The 25,494-nt window shown below is 44.2% G+C and overlaps 3 protein-coding genes across 6 annotated transcripts in view; 1 reads left to right on the top strand and 2 right to left on the bottom strand.

Moving 5' to 3' along the window:
* Positions 1 to 3,447: 3,447 nt before the first annotated feature.
* Positions 3,448 to 7,623, bottom strand: AGTR2 (angiotensin II receptor type 2). 2 transcript variants are annotated; one of them, XM_065846581.2, is made up of 2 exons: positions 6,755 to 7,623; positions 3,448 to 5,022 (listed from the first exon to the last, which is right to left on the bottom strand). In XM_065846581.2, the coding sequence occupies exon 2, from the start codon at positions 4,995 to 4,997 to the stop codon at positions 3,879 to 3,881; it is 1,119 nt and encodes a 372-aa protein (XP_065702653.1). In that variant the 5' UTR covers positions 4,998 to 5,022; positions 6,755 to 7,623; the 3' UTR covers positions 3,448 to 3,878. The 2 variants fall into 2 exon arrangements, with proteins under 2 accessions (XP_065702653.1, XP_065702652.1); XM_065846580.2 differs by having other exon boundaries at positions 3,448 to 5,070; positions 6,755 to 7,619.
* Positions 7,624 to 15,703: 8,080 nt separating this feature from the next.
* LOC136106085 (uncharacterized) lies at positions 15,704 to 16,990 on the top strand. Its single transcript, XM_065846133.1, has one exon. It carries the CDS (start codon positions 15,704 to 15,706, stop codon positions 16,988 to 16,990), a length of 1,287 nt encoding a protein of 428 aa, XP_065702205.1.
* Positions 16,991 to 21,161: 4,171 nt separating this feature from the next.
* Positions 21,162 to 25,494, bottom strand: part of PLS3 (plastin 3) — a 52,893-nt gene continuing 48,560 nt past the window's right edge. For all 3 annotated transcript variants that reach the window (XM_065846589.2, XM_065846591.2, XM_065846590.2), the window contains exons 12-16: positions 24,985 to 25,099; positions 24,733 to 24,866; positions 23,925 to 24,048; positions 23,341 to 23,465; positions 21,162 to 22,519 (exon numbers count right to left, since the gene is read on the bottom strand). In XM_065846589.2, coding sequence (XP_065702661.1) covers positions 22,387 to 22,519; positions 23,341 to 23,465; positions 23,925 to 24,048; positions 24,733 to 24,866; positions 24,985 to 25,099 — 631 coding nt within the window. In that variant the 3' untranslated portion in view covers positions 21,162 to 22,386. The remainder of the gene's footprint in view (positions 22,520 to 23,340; positions 23,466 to 23,924; positions 24,049 to 24,732; positions 24,867 to 24,984; positions 25,100 to 25,494) is intronic.

Here is a 25,494-nt window from a genome sequence, read left to right as displayed (position 1 = left end):
CTTCATGGCACGTCCTCATCCTTCAGCCAGGACCAGGGGACATGTTGTGAAGAGCAGCCAAGTTGAGGCAGTCGGCTACAGGGTGGCAAGATTATATTCCTGTCCAAAATCCGAACCGAGGAACAGGACAAGTGTGCTATGAGTGCCAGCACAGGCTCAGGCTGTGTTGACTTCTCAGGGAGAACATGCTGTACCAAACATTTCTTAGTGTGTATCTTATATAAACAGAGCATTTAGTTCACCACCCAGCACTTGCTCATGCTAATAAATGCCAGTGAGTTTCTCTGCTTCATGTATTGAAGTCAGCTCAGGGACACACACAGGATGCTCAGTTTTGACTGAGACTCTTTCTGCAATTCATTTCAAGTGAAAATAATCAACTACAGCTAGAAAAGGAAACCACATTCAGGATTTGCCGTGAAAATATGACAGAGATCAACTGACTCTTGTAGGAAACCATCCCTCCCATACCTCTTTGAGGTGAGACCCACTGACGGGCCCAGAAGTGCTCCGGGACATTTCTCTCTCCAAGGAAATCCTCCTGCTGCTTTAGAGAAATGGTTTAGTGTCAGTGTTGGGTTAACAGTTGGACTCAGTGATCTTGAGGGTCTCTTCCAACCAAAATGATTATATGATTCTACCACTCTCAGATTTAACTCCAAACCTACCAGCATTTCCACCTGGTAGGTCACAGTGCACCCCTTCCAGAGTGATTTTTTTCTCTGCACTAACACTGACTGCACCATGGCAGGGCAGAGCAGGCACAGCCCCAGCCAAAATCCAGCTGCTGCTCACTGTACTCTCACTGTACTTACAGAGTGAGCAAGACACTGAGTAACCACACACATACCCAATGTCCCTGCAGAAACTGCATTGAATCACTTGAGGAGATGATCTCAAGGCAGCGGGGCTCCCAGGCTTCGTAAACTCTGCCAAAGGGCTGCAGGGCTCCTGCCTCAGACAGGCTGTCTGCATTTCCTAGGAGTGCCCAAGGGAACACAGGGGTTGCAAAAGGGCAGGGTGGGAAGGGGAACTGGGGTCTGAGAGAGAGAGGCTGTAACACAGCACAATTACTGGAATAATTTGCAAATACCAGCAAAATGTTCTCTTGAAAGGAAAAAAGTAGCTTTTAAATTTGCAAGGAAAAAAAACCTACTTAAATTTTTGTCTGCATTCTTTCGTGGAAAATCCTGAAAAATTAAACACAACACACTGAAACTGTGAAAAAAAAAAAACCACCAAACAACAAAATAAACACATTTTCCACTAAAAATCCCTGAAAAGTCCCATGAGAAACTTGAGCATGATGGAAGACATTCATAGAGCTCAACATTATTCAGTTTGTTCTAAAAATAAAGCAAAAGCCTTGATAGAGCACCTCCCCAACTTCCATCTCAGATTCCTCTCTAGAGAGATTTTTTTCTGGATATTTGTTTAACCACGCTATTCAAATCAATCACCTATTAGAGATACAAGGAACATCTGGCAAACAGAAATATCACACTCACGGGGTCACTTGCTTTGTCACTCTTGCGGAGTATGACCTTCAGGATAGACTTCTTTTGAAACTGCATTTTGAAAGAAGGAATTTTCCTCACCTCTCAGTTTTGCTTCCCACTTAATACTCTTTTTTTGTTTTTGTTCCCTGTTTCTAGGAGAGTAACGTGAAGAGCCAGTGCTTCAGCACCGATGAGCCGTCAGTAATCCCTGCAGCAGTAGGAGATGATGCATTGCTGCTCTCTCCTCGGGAAAGCTTTGTCCTCATTTTCTTTAGCCTCTCACAGACATAAATGCAACTGGAGCTGGATTTCAGGTTGCTGTCATATTTTCTTATCTGTATAAGTCTGCACACCAGGCAGAAGGCGTGATACTTGTTAAAACTGTTAGAAACTGTTCTTGAGCAGGCTCAAACTGACATGTAGAAAATGTGAGGTCTGTGTTTATCTTGCTCAGGATGGGCACAGCTGAAGCACAGGTATGACTGGGGTCAGTTTAGCTTTTGTTTTGAGACTACAAAGATGCCAATTAATGGCACGGTTGTGTTCATTACTGACTTGTACTGGAGCAAAGGTAAAAAGCCTCCACAACCTCTTATTACTCTTGCCGCTTTGAACACCTGATAATTTTCTTAGTATTTGTTTTGCTGTAGCACGGCTGTATTGTTGTGCTCATTGCTAAGCAATTAGCAGTTTGTCCTTCCAGAAATGTCCGATGCCCCAGACACTATTAGCTCCTCGGAACATTTTCAACAAAAACATTCCATGGGAGGGAGCGCATTAGCAGCTCTTCCACTTTCTGGGACAAGCATGTCACCAGCTACATACCCCAGTACAGAACACCAGACCAGAACAGGGAGAAGAGGTTATTTGTGGTCAAGTCCACATTTTGCCAAGTTCTACACAAACTTTTCATCTCTCGTCGCTCCAATACTGGCACATTTCTTGCATAATCCCATTTTCACAGGCACCAGTGAAGAAACTTACCCCCATCCAAACAGTGAAGGATGCTTCTTCACCAGGTTCCCATGGCTTCCAGGCATCAGACAGTGTTGGGACTTCCAGGGAGGACAGATCCTGGTTACCCAACTGGCAGATATGATTTTTGACCCATAGACTCAAAATTGCTAATGAAAGCCTCAAGAGTAACCTACCAGATAGAATCCCCTGAAGATAACGATCACCCAGGATCACCCAGCCTGGGGACAACCTGCTGGCAATTGAGCAAGAAGTTAACAGATCCTTCTGTTAGATTGAGCCTATCGAACATGATCCTTTCTGAAGCGTCCAAAAGGACCAGTATCTCTTCAGCAAAAAAATATTTCAAATATTTTGAAATATTTTTTTTAAACAGTTCTCTCAGAATAGGATCAACATTTTCTAAATACTATTTTTCCCCCTCTTTCTTTTATTTACAAATAAGTAAATGCTTATACTAAGATGTGAGTCAGTCTTAGGAGTCACACCACAATTTTGCTTTTGAGTGTCAAGACAGAGTCACATAGGCTTTCTGTACCCAATACCCCAAAATCACAGTAGTAATCAACAAAAAGTCCAGACAACCAGGAAGTCCTTCCCTCAAAGGCCACTGGACAGTGTGTGGGACTCAGCGTGGCCATGTACCAATAGGATGTAGTATGTTCAGTTCCTGGGGCAACACTGTCAAAAGTGACCACATTGAATGACAGCAAAGGACCATCAGACCTAAGGACCTGTTACCTGCTCTAAGTATAAAACCATGCATGTGGTTGTATTTTCCCTCAAGGATACTCTCCTGCCTCCAGCAGTTTGCAGAACCATGTCTCCACCTGTTCTAAGGGGCCCAGGCTAAGCAAGCAGGAGGTATATTTGATGCATTTTACACACAACACTGCTAGCCATGTATTTTTTAAAAAATGATATGTGTATATATATACATATATATATCCATATATAAATACAGGTCAAAATATTTTCTTACAGCTACTTGAAGAAGCATCTGCACTGCTTTATTTATACAATCCCTAGTGAGAATATATTTTAGAAAATCAGTTTAGGGTATAATACTCAGCACCGACACAATTGCAGCTATCATACAATGGCCTTTTGGTATATTTTGTCTTTTTGTGTTACACTAAATACTTGCCCAATCTCAGCCATGCACAAGATGATATTTAAAAAACCATCAATATATTTATTTGCCAGAATCTTCCCTCTATGTAAAACTTGAGTGCTCATTGCGGAAAAGAAGGAAGAATAAATCCCCATGTATGACAAAAACAGATTCTTCTTCAAACAGCTGGTGAATGAACAGGCACAAAATAAAGGGAACAGGAGACAGGAGTGTCACCACTGCAGGGACAGCCAGCTGCACTGACATCGCCCCACATCATGTCCCAGTGCCTACAGGAAGGACTCAGGCCCCACTTCCCTGCCCACAGGGATCTCAGCATCTTTGAAATAGCTCCCTTTCCTCAAAGAAGAGCTCTCTCGATGGCTGTTGAACTGATAAACTCGTCGCTTAAACAAGTGATGGAGCTTCTCCTGGAACTGGTTTCCAATAAAGCAGTACAGCAAAGGATTGATGCAGCTGTTGGTAAATGCCATGCAGATGCCAAATGGCAGTGCTGTGTCAATGATCTCTGTCATGTCACAGTTGTTAATGATGTTCATATGAGCCAAGGCATCCAAAAACGTTAAAATGTGGAATGGGAGCCAGGAAATTAAGAAGGCCACAACAACAGCAGCCACCAGCTTTAGGACTTTGTCCCTCTTCTGCTTGTTTTTCCCAAACTTCTGTGCTTTGAGCAAGTGCCTCCTGATCCAGATGTAGCATGTGGTGATCACTGTCAAGGGGATGAAGAAACCAAGCGTATTTTTCAGGAAGGCTGTTGTCACAGACCATTTTGCATAACTGTCATGAGGAAAGGCCATAATGCAAGCATTGACACCCAAGCTTTCAATGTAGTCAGTGTCACGGAAATAAAACGTTGGAAGGGAGGACAAAGAGGCAAGGCCCCACACAACCAATGCTATAAAATAAGCTTGTTGTGGAGTTCTTCTTTGAGAGCGAATAGGATGGACAATAGCGTGGTATCGGTCCATGCTCATACATGTAATGAAAAATATACTCGCAAACATGTTCAAGCACAGGACAGAACTGGAGATTTTGCACATGAGAGACCCAAAGAGCCAGTTGTACCCCTGCGCATAGTAGGTAGCCCAGAAGGGAAGGGTGGCGAGGCACAGCAAATCCGCCACGGCCAGGTTGAAAATGTAGATATTAGCCACTGTTTTGGGGCCCCTGTGACGACAAAGCACCACAACCACCACGCTGTTGCCAACCAACCCCAGAACAAAAACCACAGAGAAGAGTGCTGGAATTAGTGAAAACTCATAATTTGAAGAAGTAAGTGGGCAGGGAGAGGCTGAGCGCAATGCAGCCGGTGAGTTTGTCAGTGCTGTATAAAGGACTTGGAGAGTTTCTCCGGTGGTGGTGACCAGGGAGTAGTTTTTCTGCATGCTGGTGCTGGTGGAAAGGGAGGTTCTGCAGGAAATACATGTGTTAGCAGCACTTTTCTATCACATCGCTCACCTGCAGATCAAAAACCTTGTGTTAGACATGCACTTTGCAGCCATCTTACCTCTGGAATCACACAGTTACAATAAAATAAAAACAGTTAAAAATCAGATCTGTAAGCTGAGAGTTGAAATACCAAGCAACCCTGCTGGATTCCTTTCTTCTGTCCCACTGACAGGACGTAATGAGCCCTAGGGAGGTCACAGCACTTTTTAATTAGCCTGGCAGGGAGGCGAGCAGCTAGGCTTTATCTGTGATTACAGATGGTGCTTTCTGTGGCCAGCAGAACAGAAAGATTATTGGCTCAGGGGCTGCAGACACTTTGAGAACTTCTGTGACCAAGGCAGCACCAAATCTCCTTGTGATCCTTTTTTTTTCCTTCTCATACTATTTTCAGCACTCCACAAGGTTAAAATAATGTAGAAAGGCAGCACTTTCAGTGGGGATCAGGTACTTCACATCTGAGGGTCTTGTGGGACTTCACAGTTCATGAAAGCAGCTTTTTAATAAGGCTATTAGGAAAGCAAGCTTTGACTTTATTTTAATTCACAGGGCTGGATACAGAGACAATGAAGGGTCTTTTAAAAATGTCATTTACTGTCACAGTCCTTCTCAAAGCAAATTTGCATCTCCTGCCTTCATGGCGGCTTTTAAGCACAAGACTAAAAGAAATATTTTCACTGTAGATACAAGCAACAGACAGTCAAGTACTCAGTCCTTGCAGGCATTGGATTTGACAGCAGCATTTTTCATTCATTTAGGAAGATCAGTTTCAGCAGAGGAAAATGTAGCTACAAAGCAGCTAAAATAGAGTTAATTGTCAGGTCTGTCTTTGTTTCAGTTCAACAGCTCATGTCTGCACTCCAGCAGGGCACTTTTTAAACTTTAGGGCTTTAGAATTAATAGAGAAGATATCATACCCAAATATTTTATCTTACATAATAGAAAGACAATTACTTTTAAATTAAATCCATATGGAAGCAGTCAGCCATTTAAGGATTCTCAAGGGGCTCTAAATACAACAGAAATTTTGACTACGACAACAGAATTGGGTAAGGATTTCGCATATAATAGAAGGCAACTGATCATTTAAAATGTGTTTTTCTATGTTAACAGTTTAGTGTACTGTAGCCTGTCATTTGCCCAGTGCAATATATGCAATATGCTACTTTGAATATAGACAAAAAAATAATTTTCATTATAGTGTCTCAACAATTAAAATTCAATAGGAGAATGTTAATGCAAATTTCTGCAGAGTGACAATATTTAAAGTCCCAAATACTGTATCACAAGCCCACGTTCTGTAATCAAACAGGTCTTAAAACAGAGGAAAGCTTTTTGTTTGGGGAGGGCAAAGATTCAGGAGAGGGTCTGCAGCTCCATTTCGCCCTTATCTCTTTATCTCCTGAACTCTTCACTTCAAACTACAGAAGCCGAAATCTCAAAACTACTCACAAAGCATTACATATCTAACTTATTCCTAGTAGAAGGACCACAATATAATTCATTTTAGCTACATTACTGACAAAAAGGTTTCAGTGACAAACACGGTCCCCTCTCTGCACATGGACAACTGACGGTTTAGAATTTGCTTCTAAACCAGTAATTCCTGCTATTACTTAAGACACAATGAAGCATTCTATCACAAATTGTATTAAATAAATGGAAATTATGTTTTAACAGCAGATAGAAAACATACCTCTCAAGCTTCACATTTGCCTGGATGTAGCTCTAGAATTTCACGCTCCTTTTTTCTTCTTTCCTTCTGGCGAGTATAACCACCAGCAATCTGCTCTCTCATATCTTCAGTTTTCCCGCTGGGAGACTTGAACCTACATAACTTGAGAACTGAAATATGAACGCCTGCCAGTTTCTTTTCCTTTTGGAAGCAAAACAGTTTGAGAACCCCCCCCTTTTTGAAGGTCACGTGAGTCCATGCAGTAAATCAGGAGAGAGGAACAAGACAACCATATTAAAAAAGCAAGCAAGCAAGGAAGAAAAAGGAAATTCACACAAATATATCTGCTGTTTTCTACTGCAGCTCTTGGGCCAGGAGAATACACCCACATGCAAGCACAGTCTGCCTCCCAGGTGTACATGCAACATGTGCGAGCCTCTGTGCAAGGATCTGTGTGTGTCTGAGGACAGGGGGATTCCTGTGCACTTGATGGAACCCCAGCACTTTCTGACACATTTGAGAGTGGAATAGGCTGTTAGTTCTGGCAGAGCTGAGCTTAATGTGAACACGCAGAGGTAGAAAGCAGAGGAACTTTGCAGCATTCATAACACTATTGCCTGTGTAAGGGATCTGATCCTGTCTCACAGTTAGTAGGACGGGAAAGCCACTGCTCAAGTCCTTGCAAAGACATGCATGCTGCTGGAGTAGAGGAGTGCAGCAGGACCAATCCACGTGGCAGGGAGCAGGCTTGGCACTGAGGCCACAAAGAGCAGATCAGCACAGCTTACTCTGACTTCCCATTCACACAAAACTGAGTTTTCACATCTGTTTCTTCCCTGCGTCACAAGCTCCACCTGGCCCCAGCCACCTCTCCCTGGGAGGAGCAACAAGACAGCTGCTGGAGGACAAGCATGGACGCAAAGTAAGCAGCCGTGAGCCTTGAACATTTTGCCCTGATATTCTGAGTGTGATTGCCTCTGCAGCAGCATCCTGTCTACTGGAGACGTGTGCTGTGCTCCTCAGGTAAGGCTGCATGTGCCACCTGAAAGCAACTGCAGAAGTCCTTGCCAGCGATGTGTCTCTTTGCCCCAGCCAGGTGCTGCTGGCTGGCCATCTATCACCAGCCACAGCTGGACCCAAACTCATCACATTCTTTAAACACTGGCACAGTCTCGCAGGAAGGGGTATCCAGCTGTGGTGGTCTGGAGGAACCCCAGTGCCTGCCCTTGCTCTGGGGCTGTGCAACACACCAGAGGCATCACAGGCTCTATAATCAGCTCTACTGACACCAAGGTGACCCAGAAGAGAGATGCAAGAGAGAAAATAGCCTTTTGCCAGCATCTTCAGAGGAACCAAGGGCTGAGCAGGCTGTGGAGGACAAACATTTCTACCCAGCTATGATGTCTTTGACCCAAACAGAGCTGCAGAGGGTGCTGGAAAAGCTCATCAGCAAATTCATATACATGCCCTGGAGGAGAGCACTACTCAAGAGAGGGAGAGGAATCCTTGGCAGCTCTTGGCTTTACCTGCCTCATTTGAAGAGTCCAGCTCTTGACATTTTCTGTGAAAAAGGAGATCAGGTTATTTAAAGAAGGGGAATCTCATGCACCGTTTCTATTTATCACAGTGCAGCTGATTTATCGCTTCACAAACACAACGATAAAGCAGTCAGGACTGTCAGGCTGCAAGCAGGCATAATGCCTGTGCTTGGGGCAGACACTGGAAGGGAACAAAAGCTGAAACAGCTCAATGAAATGACATGCTGAGAGCAGATAACACAGCAACTGACCCAAACCTCACAGGTGTCTTGAAGGAGGGTAATATCAAATCACTGCACAGGATGAGAGACCTTATCTGTCTCAAAGGCTCAGGTACCGTGTGTCACAGCCAGAGTTAGACAACATACATGTCAGCACATCCTTGTTACCTGGAGATACATATGAAACTCTTCAATGCACACAGTCACCCATTCCATAGATATTTAGTTTGATTTTGGGTCATCCCTTCTTCTTTCCTCACTCATTCCTCCCCACTCTCATTTGAGGTTTTCATGGAAAAGGCAAAGGAAAGAGTAAACAACCTGGCACCACTGTAATTTGCATTACTCAACAAAATATGAAGAAAGCTTGTAAAGCAGACAGTAACCTCCATAATAGGTTGAAGGTTGAAAAGGTCAAGACTTAACTAAAAACTTTAAGATGAAGATTTGCACTCAGTTCCTGCATACTACAACCACTACCAGGAGACTTGCTGTTTTGTTCAAGAGGCATTAAACAGATGATGCACCTTCTAGAGACACACTGCAAGAACTCTTTTCTTCTTCAAACCAAACATCTACTAACCAGGTCAGTAGGAGCATATAGGATGTGCAAGTGCAGTGGTCGCACATCCGACTGCAAAGGGAAAGAAATGCACATTTTGCCACCATTCCCCCCTGTGCATACCCTGTCTTGGGTCTGCAGGGCTGCTGACTCCCAGTTGAGTGATCTGAGATGTCTGCACTCACTCTGACCCATATTAATTCAATTTTTACTAGCAGTACGTGACAAGACATCCTCAGCCAAGAATTCTTGCTGCTGGTTGCTTTGCACACAAGCAACCAGTGAAAGATCCTGCTCTGTTCCTCATCAAAAACCCAGCACGCATTGCAAGCAGGGGAAAGAGTCAAACGCATGTGAATGTTTATTTTTTCAAAGATAACAAACATAAATTGTTTAGATTTAAATATGTTTTCCTTTCCAGATGCACTTTTGATCCTTACAGATACCAACTGTTTCTATTCTCTTTTACCTTCAAAACTGTTTGAAACTTTGTGCTGGGTTCATACCTCTTGGTAGATGACAGATAAGCCTGATGCACCTGGTGCAATGGGGGTCATACCTTGGGCTGCTCTTTGCCAAATCCTCTCCCATTCTTCCCCCACCAGTGCTCAATGTATCCAATTCCCTATCTGATCTTAAGTACTCTCTCCAAAGCTCCATTTGGCCAATGTATATACCCCTTTCCCTCTTCTATTTCTGCCACTACTTCTTTCTTCCTCTCACTATTTCTGAGCATTGTCTGGATACAAATGGCTGTGAAATAGAAGGTACACCCAATATGGACACCCAAGCTGTCCATGCACAAGCCAACTTTTTGCCACACAGTTCTGCAGCTGATCTGATGCCCCCTGAGCTTCCATAACATGTTTGTTCAGCTTCCACAGCCAGGCTGGTAAACCCAGCACATGGATCTGCTGCATCAAAGCCCAGCACACAGCTCAGCACAGGGGTAGAGTCTTCAGGCTCTTTATAATACAATTCATCTGGCTGCAAAGTTACACAAGCTGGGAGATTTTACCACAAGATCACCTGCTTTATCTTAAATTATGAGGAGTTAGTTCTTCCCAGGGCATGTATTTGGGGAAGGATTATATGTTGTATTTAATACCAAGAAAAAGAACAAATCACCATTCAAGAGAAGCAAGAAATTTTGCCACAGGTTTGTACATGGCACTCAGGTTTACCTTTGTGTCCTCAAGCCCATACACCTGAAGAGGTTACTAGAAGTGATTAAAAAACAGCAACAACAATTAAAAAAAAAAAAAACAAAAGAAACAAAAACCCCACCACAACAACAAACCCAAAATACCCACACAAAACCACAAATACACACAATACAAATAGCAACATCTGATCAGTTGTGCACATTAAAAAAATAATAAAAAAAAAAATGTAAAAAGTAAAAAATTAATGCCTTCCAACTCCTAGGTCTTGGTTTTTGCAAGCAAGTGCTGCTGTCAGGGCTGGAATATTCCAAACAGACAATGTATCCAACTACACCAGCAGACAGTCAGAGACAGCTCTTGAGGTCCACACCCTGCCAGCCTGCCAAATCCCCAAAGCAATGTGGGATCCAGACACAGACTGTATCCATGGAAGTGATTTGTTTCTTTCAGAGAAAGCAAGAGGGGACAAAAATCTCTCTCACAAATGTGCTCCTCAGGATTCATAACCCAACAGAGGTCAATGTGGCTCTGACCCCTTTGGTGCTGATTTACAGCAGGACACACTGACTCCCTGGTCCTGGAGCTGGTGGCAGGAGCTGGGGATTCAGTACACGCACACTGCCATGGAACTGATGATTTCCGTCGTGCCGGACAGTGCATTTGCATCATGACAAACAACAGGCCTTTTGCACACATTCATCGAAACCATCCTGCCTGCAGCTGGGTTCTCCCAGCACTCCATAAACTTTTATATGCATTCTTCCTTCCCACATGTTTGTTTAAGGGTGTCTTTAGAGATTAATTGCTCAGTCTTGCAAGTAACATTGGAGTACTTACCTTGTCCTTCCCCAGCCCCAGAGCACTCCTGTAGAGAAGGCTGCTTTCTTGCATCCTTTTTGGGGCCTTAGTGAGTAGAGCAGTTGTGAGCAGCAACCAGTTGAAAATTGATGGTCCTGCTCACACCCAGCATCCGTGGTTCTTGCTTTCATGTGCTGGATCTTAACACTGTCTCACATACCTCTGAAGCATGGTCAGTTGTGACAGTGGGTAATTGCGAACCCAGTGTTTTGGCCAGGAGGGAGAACTACTAGCATTTTTAAAGGGAAGAACTTGGTCAGTGTTTCACTTTCCTTCCTGAAGCCACAATTTCACATGGAAGTGCTGAGCAGGCCTGGGGAAAGCCCTGATTTTCCACTGCACAGCAGCACAGCAGTGAGCACATGGGTCACCCAGCCAGGACCCATCACAGTGCTCTGGTCCCATTCATCTCCTGGAATAAGTCAGATTTTGAGGCATTTCAGTGTCTAGAGTGTGGCAGAGGCAGTTCAGAGGGAAGAGGGATGTCCTTTCCACTTCCAGCACGCAGAAAACTTTTCCAAAGCATTTCTTTTATGAGGTGTTTGTGTCCAGCTGATAGCACTGCCAAGACTGAGATATCCTCCATGACATTGTTTGTTCAAATAATTGGCCGTAAGCATTTTACAAGTTACTAAAAGTAGTAAAGAAAACAAGCACGTAAGTGACTTTGAAAACATGCTTCCCCCATAGTTATCAAAGGCAGCGAGCACACGTGTGCCCTGGTACAGCTGCTGGCTCTCAGGGGGAGCACCCCAGCACTCCCAGCCTTGCTGAAGACAGCAGGACTTGACCAGAGTGCCATTGCTGAGTGCTTCAAGCTGTGGTCCCAGGTAAAGATAAACCACCAGGCACCCAGGCTTGCCCACAGTGGGCGTAAAGCCTAAATCCCACAATGCTGCCATGGCTGAAGCACAGCATTCCAGCAACTGAGACCTGCTCAGCCAGATCGCAATGGCAACCCACATTCAGCTTTCATAAAGAACGATTTTCCATCCCAGACAATTTTCTTCTGCTCACTTCTCCCTGAGCAGTTGCTGTCATGAACAGCAGAAGTCAAGATGCCTACAGCTTGTGGGAGAGAGCTTCCGCTTGTCTAACTTCTCTTTTATTACAATTAATATATGTGTATATAACCCAGCATTTAAAGGATGTAGGAGCATATTTCACTTTTCTCTTAGGGTCTCAGAGTGATTTTTTTAGGAAGAGCTAGGACTCCATGGTCAGTTTATAGAGTTACAGAGTACCCAGGGGTCTCTTTTCAGAGATCCTTTAAAACTAAAAATCTTCCTATTTTTGATGTTTTGAACTATACTCATTGCAAGCATCATTTTTAACTATTTTTGTCAGGAATTTCTCTTATGTACCAAAAAAGCTGAGATACACATGAAAGAGAGTTCATCAGCTAGATAAAGCTTTGGGGAAGTCAGAATATTCCTGACACTTGGGTATTCAAAGTTATTTAGCCCTTCTTTTAATCAACAAAGCTATTAAGTGATTCTGCTTACCCAACCTTTGCCCACTAGAAAGCTTAAAGAAAGCAAGTATTGCTCCTTGAAGTTATTAGACCAGCAAGATGAAGTAGATGTTTGGAGTTCCTGTGTCGAACTTCAATCCTGTAAAGAGAATACTGTTCCTTAAAATCTACAGTATTTAGGCAAAGATCTTGGCATCAGCTACAAACAATTTCTGAAGTGGGTGTGCTGGGCTACAAATCCCAAATGTCAGATAAATCAGTCACTGAAGAAAGTACAAAACATCATAATTGTCATGCAATGAGTGGAATATATTTTAACAGAAGATCTGCAGCAGCTCAGCATTTCCATTAAAGTCAGAAGGATGAGCCACCTCAGCCAAACCACATGATGCACACCAGAAAGACCTTCTAGCAGATGGAGTGAGACAACCAGAATCCCTGTATGCTGAGCACGAAGAGCTGAGCCTGATAAAGACAGGTCAAGAGACAACTAAACCGACCATAGTGGGATAGAATTCGTTAAAAGAGTAGCTAGAGAGAAAAATCATGTGGTTGTTCTTCTCAAGGACCACGTTGTTACCTTGTCTCTGCAGCATCCGATGCGGTAGCAATGTTGGCTGCTGCTGACTGCAGCAGTGATGCTCAGCAAGCTGAAGCTGGACAGGCAATGCTGAGCACTTCTTGCAAGGGAGCATTGGGCATTGCAACACACACAGGATACACCTGTGATCATTATCTTGGATGAACAATCAGCCCCCAGCAAAGGTTTAGCTCTCCACGGTGTTGGTACCTCTGCAATGCTTCCAGCCCAAAGGGAGCTGCAACCAGAGCTGCCATGAGGCAGCAGCCACAGTCAAAATCCTGACAAGGCAGTTGCTACCCCCCATGCATTGTGGAATCCTTGCAGGGAGCAGCTGAAATTGCCAAACTCATGACAAGGTATAAAAATGTGGTTATTTTGATACTTAAGGGCTTCCTTGGGCCTACAGGCTCTGAAGCAAGGAGACATTCTGCAGCTGTGTTGTCCTGTTTCACCAGTGTATTTTAGTCCAATTAAGCAACATCTGGCAATGACGAGCTCTAAGAGCTGCATGCTTTTGGTCTCTGAAAATTTCCAATATGAGATCAAGGAGAATTAGAGCGAGAACTGAGCTTAAATACTGGCTTGAACACAGCACCACTTCTGGAATTACAACCAGAACTGAAGCCTGGGTAGAATAAAAAGGACACCAGAGGAAGCTATCCATCTTCTTCAGCCTGAGCTACAAAACCTCAGCTGGAGGTGAGACCATTCTTAACAGACACATCCTGCACAGAGACTCATAGAAACCTGTCGGCTTCACAGGGATGCACAGGCAACGTCATGGAGCAATGGATATTCATAGCTGTGCTGCAGCAGGAGGGAAGAGAAACCACAGAGATCCCAGCAAGCAGGACCCCCTTTCAAAGTGATGGCCTTGAAGGAGCAGTCCCACTGAGCCAGGAGTACGAAAAAAAATAATAATAATAACAACAACAATAACAGTCACCCACCAAAACCTTTGGCATGGCCCCAAACATGAGCAGCTGGATGGAGCAAATAGCCTGTATCTCCACCTTCCTCCGGGGTTCTCAGGACAAGCCCTTTGGCAAGTTGTTGTCATTGCTGCTCTCAGGGCGAAAATCAGCTTTTGGCCCCTAGTAATAATGCGGTAAAGCCTGTCTAACTAAATAAATGACATTGTTTACAGCTGGAAAATGATGTCTTTTAAACATTGCAGCCATCCCAGCCAAACTTCCAGGCAGAAGCTGTTCTTTGTGGGGTTGTTGCTTGAAAAAATGAAGAGGAAATCAGAACTAGCTGAAGCACAATGATTTAACAGGACAGGAAACCTAATCTGTTTCTGCTGATAAAACAATGGATCTGCATATTTGTCCAATTCACACTTACCACTGGGCATATGATATATATGGGGCTTTATCCCCTACCTGGATAGAACAGAAGAAAGGAAACTCAAATCTGTAAAACTTGCAAAGAAAAAAGCTGAGACAGACCATAAAACTAAGAGTGTGGAAATGTACCTGAAAGGAGGGGGCTGAGAGAAGCGCCTTCAAACACATAAAAAACATGAGAACTCCAGCAGAGAGAAGTGAGGGGGGAAACAAAAATTAAAATAATGAGAAAAAAACAAGAGCAGCAACTGTGTGTCACTGGTTGCCCTGCTGACACATCAGCTGCAAGGCCCAGGTCCAGTTCTCTTGGCATCATAAGCAAAATAATCAGTCTGCAAATTGCTGATTCCTGGTGCATCAGTCAGGCTCTCATCATTGCGTTTTTTTGTTTGCACTCTGGATATAGGACAAAAACCAGGGAGGGACCCAGGCCCAGCTCCAGCTGCTCAATGGCATCTTCAGCCCAGCTGGAGACAGGCCCTGGGAAGGGTAGCATTACCTTGGGGTGCTCTGCATGTCACCCATGGGGATCATCTTTTACCACTCATAGGTGGTTCAGCGCTTCAGCAGGACACAGCATTCCCCGGTACATTCCTGGCTGTCAGGGAGCGGGAGGCTTGCACAGCCTCTGGTTTTACCACAGGGGAGTCACAGCTCCAGATCATCAGCCCAGGGCATCCACCAGCACATGCAACCACAGCAGGGTGGGAGCCCCTATCTCATATCCAGATGGTAGAGCCACTCAGCTTCCTTTGCTGAAGTCCTAACTAGAGATAAGTACAAAAAACCTCCCCAAAACCAGAGGCTTTTTGAGCAAACAGCCAAGAAGATCCTGAGAACGGTGATGAACTCAGCAGCAGGAGCTGCTCCCAGACAGATTGCAAGAGAAATCTGTTACCTGCTGCTTTTTATAGAGGGCAGGAGATGGGGAAAATCACTGTCAGAACGTAATGCTTGACTAAGAGATCTCGCTGCCTCTCAGTAATGCTCTTCATAGCAGGACAGCACTTAATCAGCTTTTATCTGCCTAAAGACTTGATCCTCATTGGTCCGGAGCAGGAAGAACAGGCTAATTTATTTTCAGTGTGCACTAAAAGCACAGCCCAACCGATCCTGCAATGCTCACGGTTCACCTATTCAAAAGGTACATGCTCTTTTTCTTGCCTCCTTCTCTACTGTCCATCAGGTATTAGATGCAGTGGCTGACTTGTGGCTGGTCATGTTCTTTCTTGTTATATTTATATTTACTTGTGCAGCAAAGGCTGGGCTGAGTCTAAATATCTCTGATTCATGCCCAAGCATGTGCAAATGTGCACCCGAAGAGATTATTCACTGTAACAGAGCTGGACTGAGAGCCCTTCCTGGAGAAATTGCAGCATCCACCGTCTCTCTAAATCTCTCCAATAATTATTTGCGGATTCTCACCACCAACACGTTCAGAAACCTGACTTTTCTCCACAGCCTCTGGCTAGATGGAAACAATCTGACTTTCCTGTCCCCGGGGACCTTCCATGCTCTCAGTGAGCTGCGAGAACTGCACCTTAGCAGGAACTCACGCCTCACCTACCTGCACGCAAACACTTTCAGAGGACTGTTAAACCTTATCAGCCTGGATTTGTCCCACTGCAATATCTTTGAAATCCACCCACTTCTATTTTCACACCTGCCTTCTTTAGAAATACTTGATTTAGCCTCCAATAACATGCGGTATGTTCCACAAGCCTTTAGGAACCTCTCCAGCCTCACAAGGCTGTCCCTGGAGGGCAACCACATAGAAGCCATTGGCAGAGATTCCTTGAAGGACCTGGAAACCCTGTACGATCTGAATCTCAGGAAGAATCGTATATGGATCATTCAAAATGGCGCTTTCACAAAGCTTCTCAGATTAGGTGTGTTAAATTTAGGACACAACTTCATCGCTGACTTGCCTAATCAGCTTTTCGACGGATTGATGCAGCTCAAGACCATGCACCTTGAAGCCAACAGAATCACTGCTGTCAACTGCACCTTCAGGCATCTGCTGAACTTGAGAAACTTATACCTGAACAACAACCAGATCTCCTCCATCTCAGACTCTGCTTTCTCATATTTAAACAAGCTGCACTTCCTTCACCTGAGCAAGAACAACCTCAGCTCCCTCCCTATCCACTTGTTCGCCGAACTGCCAAAACTGAAGTACGTGTTTCTATCCCACAACCCCTGGAAATGCGACTGCAAGATGCTTTGGTTCTTGCGGTGGACTGCAACGCTCAGGGGAGCGATTGAAGGGCTGCACTGTGCCTTCCTTGGCCCTCACAACACAACGGCGCTCGATGTCCCCCGTCCAGGGGACCTGATGGACTGCACGGTGCCACCTGAGCTGGGAAGAGAAGATAAGTGCAGGGTGGCTGATACCAGCGTGGCTCCTGCGCCCTCAGCTCTCCCCAGCAAGGTTGTCCTGCTGGCACTTGTCTGCCATGTGTGGTATTTTGCAAGGGGATGGGACACCTCCATGACCACATTTTAACAATGTTTAAATTATAAAGCGGAGGCCACTTATTTATTTTCTTGCTATTTGCTTGTGAAAAATGATTTTCATTACAGGTGGATTTTATATGGAAATAGAGGGATTTCATTATGTAGGAATAAATTCTTTCATTCATGGGCAATGGTCAAATCTGAAATGCTAATATCAACATTCAAGGTAAATGTTCACATACAGAGGAGAAGCTCAGAAGCAAGCTCAGGGTGGGGGATTGTGCTGGCTGATGCGTGGCCCCACCACAGCCTCTGTCCCACCCATTTCCTGCAGCCACATGTGATCTCTTGGGAAGGAGGGCTGCCTTCCCACACTGGGGATATTGTAAGTACTGTTAAGTAGGAATAAATTGCACATGTTCCAGCACATCTGGAGTCCCTAGCAAAGACTCAGTCCATCAGCGTCTCTGTCAATGTGCTGTAGGTTCCCACAGCTGGCACACAAGCTGCTTTGTTGTTACAATATAAAACAGTGTTGGAGGAGCGGGTGAAAATGTCGCCAAGCAAAACTTTTTATCACTCAGCTGCTCCTTGCAGTATTGAGCCTCAGCTAACATGGCTCTGCATTTACCCCTGCAAAGAGCTCATTTGTCTCAGGGATGGTCTGTACGAGTATTGTCTCCCTGCATTTTGTTGCCAAGCTCAGGCATGGCACCCCACCAGTGCCATACCCCTGAGCTGCCTCCCTCCAGCTGCGAGGAGATGCTGATGGTCACCATGATTCCTCCATCACAGTGCTATTTGCTTTTCCTCCCTCACACAGATCAGCCTTCTTCATCCTCCCAAAGGGGATTTTCGTTTTCCGTGGGTATATTAAACACAGCCCAAATCCTGCTGCAGCCTATGTGATGATCCACTAGAAAGCCCTCTCACGCCACCCGTGTGCTGCATCAGAGCCATGAGCGGCCACATGGCCTGGGATGAACTTCATTTAGAGTACAAAAAAATCCAGCTCTGAAGATGCAGTCTGGGCTTGGAAAGGCATTTGAAGGAGATCCTTGAGATTAAGGACAGCATGCACTCAGCAAACTCAACTGTTTAAAAAAAAAAAAAATCAGCATGAAGAAAGCTGATACTGCTAAAAAACCTTGGAAGAAAATGCATGTAATTGAATAAATAGAACCAAGTAATTGAATGAATGAAAACAAATAACTGAATATGAAGGAGCAAAATAAGCATTGCAGGAACAAAGAAACGTGCTAAAGCTTACACCTCTGGCTCCTATCAGAAATTTTTAGAAGTGTTTGATAAAACAGGAATTATTTTGAAAGTTTGCTTGCCAGGGGCTTTCTTTCGGGAAAACACTGGGATTTGTCTTCCCTGCCCTGCACTGGCCCTTCACTGTGAGACCTCTGCTTTGCTTTGACCCAAAACTTTTCTTTGAGTTAGCCCATTTCTTGAATACATCCAGCACAAGAAGGAGATGCTTTCCCATTCAGTGATTGTCAGAGTATCCATTTTTCCCCTTTTAACATGGTACTAGGATGCAAAAGAGGCAAGAAAAGACAGATGGTCACTTCCAAAGTCTAAGAATTTTGACATTCATTATACCATACCTCCAGCCAGTGCTATAAACCACTAGACCACTGTTTCATCAGGATGGACGTGATTCTACTTATGGTATATTACTCCGTACTCAGTGAAAATATATGCCATTTTCTGTGGGAAGCTTTGTTTACAAATTTTCATATGTGAAAGTTTTATCAGTGGAAAGTTCCCAGCTGGCTGTATGTGAGGCTTTGTGCAGTAAACCACTAAGGGTTTTCTGGCATTCCCGGTGCTGTCTGAGCAGGGAGTGCTCCCAGCTGGTACCATTGCATCCCATGTCCTGACCCTTGCAGCAGGCAGGACTCCTGCACCTCTCCTCTTTTGTGCACCAGACCCTCTCCAGCTCCCTGCCAAACCCCTCCCTTTCACCTGCCCTGTTTTAATCTCTTACACATAGAAAAATTAAGTCTCTATCAGTCAAATAGCCCTCATATAAATTTCCATCTTTGAAGCCTGCACTAGGCATAACAGTAAAGAATAAGCTGCTACTTCAAATAAATGTGATCTCCATTTGTTTTTAATGGAATGTTCCCTGGTGCACTCTCAGCAGCACCAGCTTCTCAATATGCTTTGAAGGACCAGCATCTAAGAGCAGATTTGCATCTGGCCATTAAAGATGAGGAAAGATGGCATAGAGCATCACAGCCCAGAAGCACCAGCTGGAGGAAGGACACAGGAAGATGCCTGACCTGAGAAAAAGGGCTGAAAAGGAGATGGCATCTCCCTCCGACCATCATTTTCAAACTAAGCAAGGAAAATAGATAAATAGATAATCTTTCAGGTGTTAAAACCAAAAGTTTCTATGAGACGCTGCATCTCCACCCACTCCTGTCTCAAATTTGCACTTCCCAAAGCGCCACGGCCCTCCACGTTTTCAGGCGCTGACGATTCCCCATCCTCCACACTGCAAACGCCCCCCCCTTGCTCTCCTGGCCTCCCGACCCTGAGCAGGTCACCCCGCGGGGACCCGCCCCCGTGGCCCCATCCCGGGCAGGGCGCACCGGCCCCGGGCACGGCCGGGGTGCAGTGGCGAGCGCTGGCCCCTGGGTGGCAGCCGAGCCCCAGGCTGAGCTCTGTCCCTCCCCAGTTGGAGAGTCCCTGCCTGAATTGCCCCGCGAAACACAGCTCTCGTGGGGTGGGAGCTTCTGCTGCACTACCCGCGTGTTCCCAGCGCATCACCCACCCCACTGGGAACACATACAGCGCACACGGACACGCACGTCGCCTCACTGCCCTGCCATGCCCCAAATAAACTTACTATAATAATATGATTACACTTAATTACCTGAAAAAAAAAAAAACACAAAAGGGGAATAAAGGGAAGTGTGTGATTCTTACCACGGGCTCCAGATGATCTGTGCAACATCTGCTTCAACAGAAATAATTTCCAGCAGGATCTGCTTCGGCAGCAGTCTCTCATGGAGGACAAGGTCACGGTAAGAAGGGCTTGTTTGTTGCTGTTGTTTTGGTTTTGCCTTTATTTTTTCCTCTCCTTGCTTTAAAAATAAAAGTGAGGACACAACCATGCACGTGGTTCAGGAGCACTGAAAACATGGCATTGGAACAAAAGTCCTTCTCACCCTCACCCCACAGAAAGATTTGGAGCATGGGATGGGGAACGACATATTTGGTAGTTGGGTTCCCACATTCCTCCAAGCATTTGGCTTGTGGGTGTTTTGAAGTGGTTTAAGCTTACAGGTATGCCACCTTGTTCGCCCAAGATGATGCCCAAAGCAGAGGCCAGGAATGAACCTATAATCTAGGTTAATCCACAAGCTCGTCCCCATTCCATCAGCAGACAAACTGCAACACACCTCTTGCACAAAACACACCTACCTGTTTTCACCACTGAAAAAAAAATCATGCCAGGCAGGTCAGGAAGGGGACAACCCAGAGCAGGCTTCTATTGTTATGGTCACAAGAACTTGTTTATGTGACACCAGTCTCACACAAATTGTTCTTGATTTTTGTTAAAGCCACTGGTGGTTCTGGAGGCTTCTGCACTGTCAGGTCACAGTTTTGGTAAAGCTCAGCTGATACTCAGGTTCCCACCCATGGGTTGCACAAGTGAAGGAACTGGTGCATTGGGATCACCACATCCCACCAGCACCCACAGCCTTGCTGGACACAGCAAGTTGGCAAATCCATCCAACAACCAGTGGCTGCTGGGCATCCCCTCTCCCACCACAGCGCCCTGAGACTTAAGTCATGCCAGGCTTGTGGTAGCTGCCACTTACAGCCCCAGATCCATGGTTTCTCGAAATGAGCCAGGATAGCACGTTCCTGACACAGGGAACAGTTTTCTTCCTCCTCCTGGGTTTTGCTCTAACAGGGGTCTTCTACTACCCCCACAGACATCACCTTTGGGCACACAGCAAGAGTTCAAGCGCAAGATTTTACAGAAGCTGCCATTAAGACAAAGCCTCACTAAAACACAAGTTGAGAATAACTGCCAGTGCCCATTTTAAAAAGCAAGAGCTCCTCAAGCACACGCCAATTTTCAGGTGTCTTACAGATCAGCAGACCTGGTGTAAAAAGATCAACCAAAGGAAAGCTAAAAGCAGCTGAGGACAGGCTGCCATGCTGTGTCAGTGTAAATAAGGAGATAAACATGTATTTAAATGTTTTTATTTCAACTAATGCTTTGCCACCATATTACATCACTTCGAATAGCTTGGAATAGCAATATGATCTCAAATACAGCAAACAGCTTGCCAAAGCAAGATAATATTAAATCCTACAGATACAGCATCTTCCTTCTTTGGCGACAATGCTTCCTTTTATCTGTAAAAATACTTTTATGTTCCAGCACGTTTGCTATTCAGCTTGTTGAACCCTACTGTTTATAACATTTGCCTTTTCCCTGCACAAAACCTCCCCACAATGTAGTATGGGTTTATATCCAACAGCATTTTAAATAAAAAAGTTATAGTTTTCATGCAGATCCTGTAAAAATTATTTTCTAGGTGCACAGAACTGAACCAAGATGCATACAAAAATGCATTCGCTTCCATTCTCAGGTGTAACTGTGCCATAAGGAACATGATATCATATGTTACTGTGAGAGGTCCAAGGATGGTGGTATTCTCATACAGAATATAACTTTTAAAAAACAAATAAAACCAAAACCAACAAAAAAGAACAAACAAACAAAAAATCCCAAAACAAACAAAACCCACCCTTTTTATAAGCAGCAAGAGGAAAAACTGCCATGTTTATTTGTAAGGTAATCAAAATAGTCAGATGTATAAAAAAGCACCATGTACAGAGAATACCAAAGGAAGCTGCATCTTCCTAATTACACATTTCTCATCTAGCATTGCGAGCTGGCTTGCAGGTTCCAACGTGTACTGTAGCTTTACCCACAAAGTTATGGAAGTGGTCAAACCTAGAATATGCTCGGACCTATGATAGAAATTAAACCAGATTGCAGATAGAAATTATATTTGTTTCCATTACAACTCATACCAACCACCTTATAGCCCTCCAGGGTAAAAAAAACCATGCACCAAGTATTTGAGAAATAATGGAGTGAAAACAGCTCCAGAGCAATATTGCAAGATGCAGGACTGTTACGAATGCATTTCTGTGAGCCCTTGGTAAGTTAAACTTTCCTTTGGGAAAAGAGCACATCTGTTGGTTAAAACTCCTCTCCCTGAGAATTTTGATAAGAGTTGTCTTGCAAAGCAAAACAAAGTCCTTTGAACTTCAACAGTTCTTAGGCCAACAGCATTTCAACATGGTCAGAGCTGATCTGCTACTCATGCACCCAGGGTGGCAGGTTGGGTTTTTGTTGCATTTTGCTTTTTTATTTTTGCTTTGTATGGATCAACCCCTTTATACTCGCTTCATTCCTCTGCCCATCAAGCAGGCAAACACGGTCATGACCATCTTTGGTTTCACCTCCACAAGATCTTCTGGAAGCGCATAAACTCTGGCACCAATTCTTCTTGCCATGGACACAGCATACCTATTCACCACGGAAAGAGGAGAGGGTCAGCACTGAGATTGCTAGCAAGAAATTACAAGTCAACTCCTGCCCTATCCAACACCATTTCACCTATTATCTTCTTGATTAAGATTCAAGATGTGCAACATTCCAATCACACCACATGTTTGTTTCATAAATGTTTTTTTGATCTTTTGCTGTATTCCTTTTCCTCAATAAAGTGTCTTTAATGCACAAATTGACTTTTGAATGTCATCAGCTTTGCCAACAGTTTTAAAAACTTGTAATTAATAATAATCAGGGCTAATAGATAGCATGTACAACTAAGGATTAATCAGCTAACATTTACATTTCCCTCCTGTTTGCTCCTTAAGAATAATCAAACAAGACTATTATCTGCAAGAAACTTTGCTGTCATTCTGCCACTGCAGAACAGTCGCAGAACACACATTTCAAAGGCATGTTTTAATAGGCATACTTTGAACTTGACAACCTAAGATGATTCAACAAGACATGAAACACACAAGAGTACAATTTCAAAACCCTGAGCCGCTGGCTGAGCTCTTCATATGCCTGAACAAACAGGTGAGAAACAGAACATCACTGCTAAGAACTGACTGGGCTGTTCTGCATTTCTCTCAACAAGCAAGAGTCCAGACAATTACTCCCTCCAGCGTCACGGACAAGTACAGCAATTAGACTTGAAGAAGTGTTAAAAGGTACAGCGTTAAAAGAGATTGGAAACCACAGTAATAAACTGGTAAAAACACCTGCAGCTTAAGGCCAGCACATACAAGGCACACGCTTTCAATGCAAAACAGCTTTTGAGATAGCCAACTTACTTAGCATTATTTTGTTTGTCATCTTCCGATAGATTACCAGTCTTTACAAGGTCATAGTTGATACAACCAGGCTGTATAGCGTCAATTAAATCCACAACTGCCAAGCTTGTACTGATAGTCTTGTCCTAGAGAACACAGGAACAGACAAAGATGAATTTCTAATCCTGAAAGCAGACTTCTCACCTCAATTCAGCTGCTCTGCAACGTGCAACAAAACACGCTTATAAAAGCCATTTCAAAGCAACAGCGTTAGTGCTGGACCACTGGGAAATCAAAACTGCTGTTTTTCCTTTGGTAATAGTACAAGACCATTATTCCAATCTACTCCAAATGCTCTGAAAATATGAAGCATGCCAAAGCGTGACCACCCCTCCTCCTCTGCCAACCCATCGGCTTTTTTGCCCCATCACTGCCACTGTGGGTAGCCCTAAAAAGTCGTGTCTCTGGTAGCTTGAAGCCACTTGGTTTCCAGCAGAGACCATATCCTGTCCTGTTTAAACCCCGAAGATGTCCTGCTGTTCCTGCAGCCAACGAAATACTTTTTGGGCACCTCTCTCCTTTTGGATGCAAGAGGGAACCTGCACCTTGAAGTTCTGGATGGAGGTGGACTTGCCAGCTTCTTTCAGGGTCTGGTTTACCCAGCTGACTATAATGTCATCATTAGCTTTCTGACCGTCACCCAGGTCCTCGAGGACATTCAGCGTGTACCTGAGAACCAGCAGAAAGAATAACATTAGGCACAGAGCCTGGGCAAAGCCCTGGTGAGCGTGCAGCCAGGATGCAATGTGAGTTGATGGCAGCTTGGAAAGCCTTCACATAGTCTCAGCTCTGCCTTTTTTTTTTTTAATAACTCCTTTAACAAAAAGGAAGAATCATCTACCTTACCTGAAGTGTGGTTTCTGTTAAAGCATTTAGTGTTTCTAGCCTTTCAATTGCTTTAACGTAAACTCACATAATTGATGATCACAAGGACTATCAACACTATCTGTTATGAAGTTTCTCTTTCCTCCCATTCCAGTGCAGAAGGGGGCTATGGAACAGCCCCAGAATGTTTCTCTCTCGATTTCCAGTTGAAAGTTAGAGCATAAAAATTGTGTAAATCTTCCTGCTTAGGGTTTCTGTACATGGACCAGCAGGCGAGAGAGAAGTGATCCTGGTCAGTAGGATGTTCACAGATCCACCAGCGGGTTCTCTGGTGGTCTCTGCTCCAGCCTCCCATGCGCAGCAGGATCAGCTCTGCCAGTTTTGTCCAACTGTCAGAAACCCCGCAAGGAGAGAGGTTTTACAATCTTTCTGAGTGACCTCTTCCAGCGCTGTAGTACCCTCATGGCAAAAAACTTCCCAAACTCTGTACTCGATTCATAAGTTTTACATATTTGAGATGGGTCCTACCTTCTCATCAACTGCCAGACTAAGGCTAGTGTCAGCGTCGGGTTTCCATCATTCAGATCCTGTCCTCCGATGCCAACCAGGGAGAATTTAGCTGGATGCTTTCCCAAGTCTACAGCGTAGTTACAGTTTTCTAACTACACAGGAAGAGAATTTAAACAGAAAATCACTCACAAATACACTCACGTGACTGGAAGCCTCAAACAGAAATTTTTAATGTCTGTGGCTTCTTTTGAAGTATTTTGAAATGCTTACTTTTTTCATATTTGCTCCAAGTTTAGGGTACGGAGGCTTGTTAACCTTATTCCAGTCAACAGGAACTTTGATCTTTTCATATAACTGTAGTATTACCAGTGCATCTTGGAGATCACTAAAGTGGAAAACATTGATTAAGTCTGATGTTGCAAGATTTAAATGCACTCTCTGTCACATCAAGAATAATTGCTACTCTTTACAGGTGGTTGTTATTCCAACACCACTAAAAAGAAAAAAAGTCAAAACATTTTGTAGTTCTCAGGGCAGGAGAAATGCTGCTTCATGCTTAACATCAGCTAGCTGCTGAACTAAATCAGGTTTTAGCACAGTAATCAGCAACAGATTCAGGGAAGAATTTTGCTACATAAAACCTCAAGGTAGCCACCTCTCACCACTGAGTACAGGGATCCTGAGTATCTTGCCTCTTAACTATGATGTCTTGGTTAAACCTGGTGAGAGGCAATGTAGTTCCAGTTGCACTAACACTGTTGCTCAAGTAGATCTAAATGT

Source organism: Patagioenas fasciata, chromosome 11 (assembly GCF_037038585.1).
Source record: "Patagioenas fasciata isolate bPatFas1 chromosome 11, bPatFas1.hap1, whole genome shotgun sequence".
Taxonomy (NCBI): Eukaryota; Metazoa; Chordata; class Aves; order Columbiformes; family Columbidae; genus Patagioenas; species Patagioenas fasciata.
Note: the sequence above shows the minus strand (reverse complement) of the source record. Positions and strands in the feature narration are given on the sequence as shown.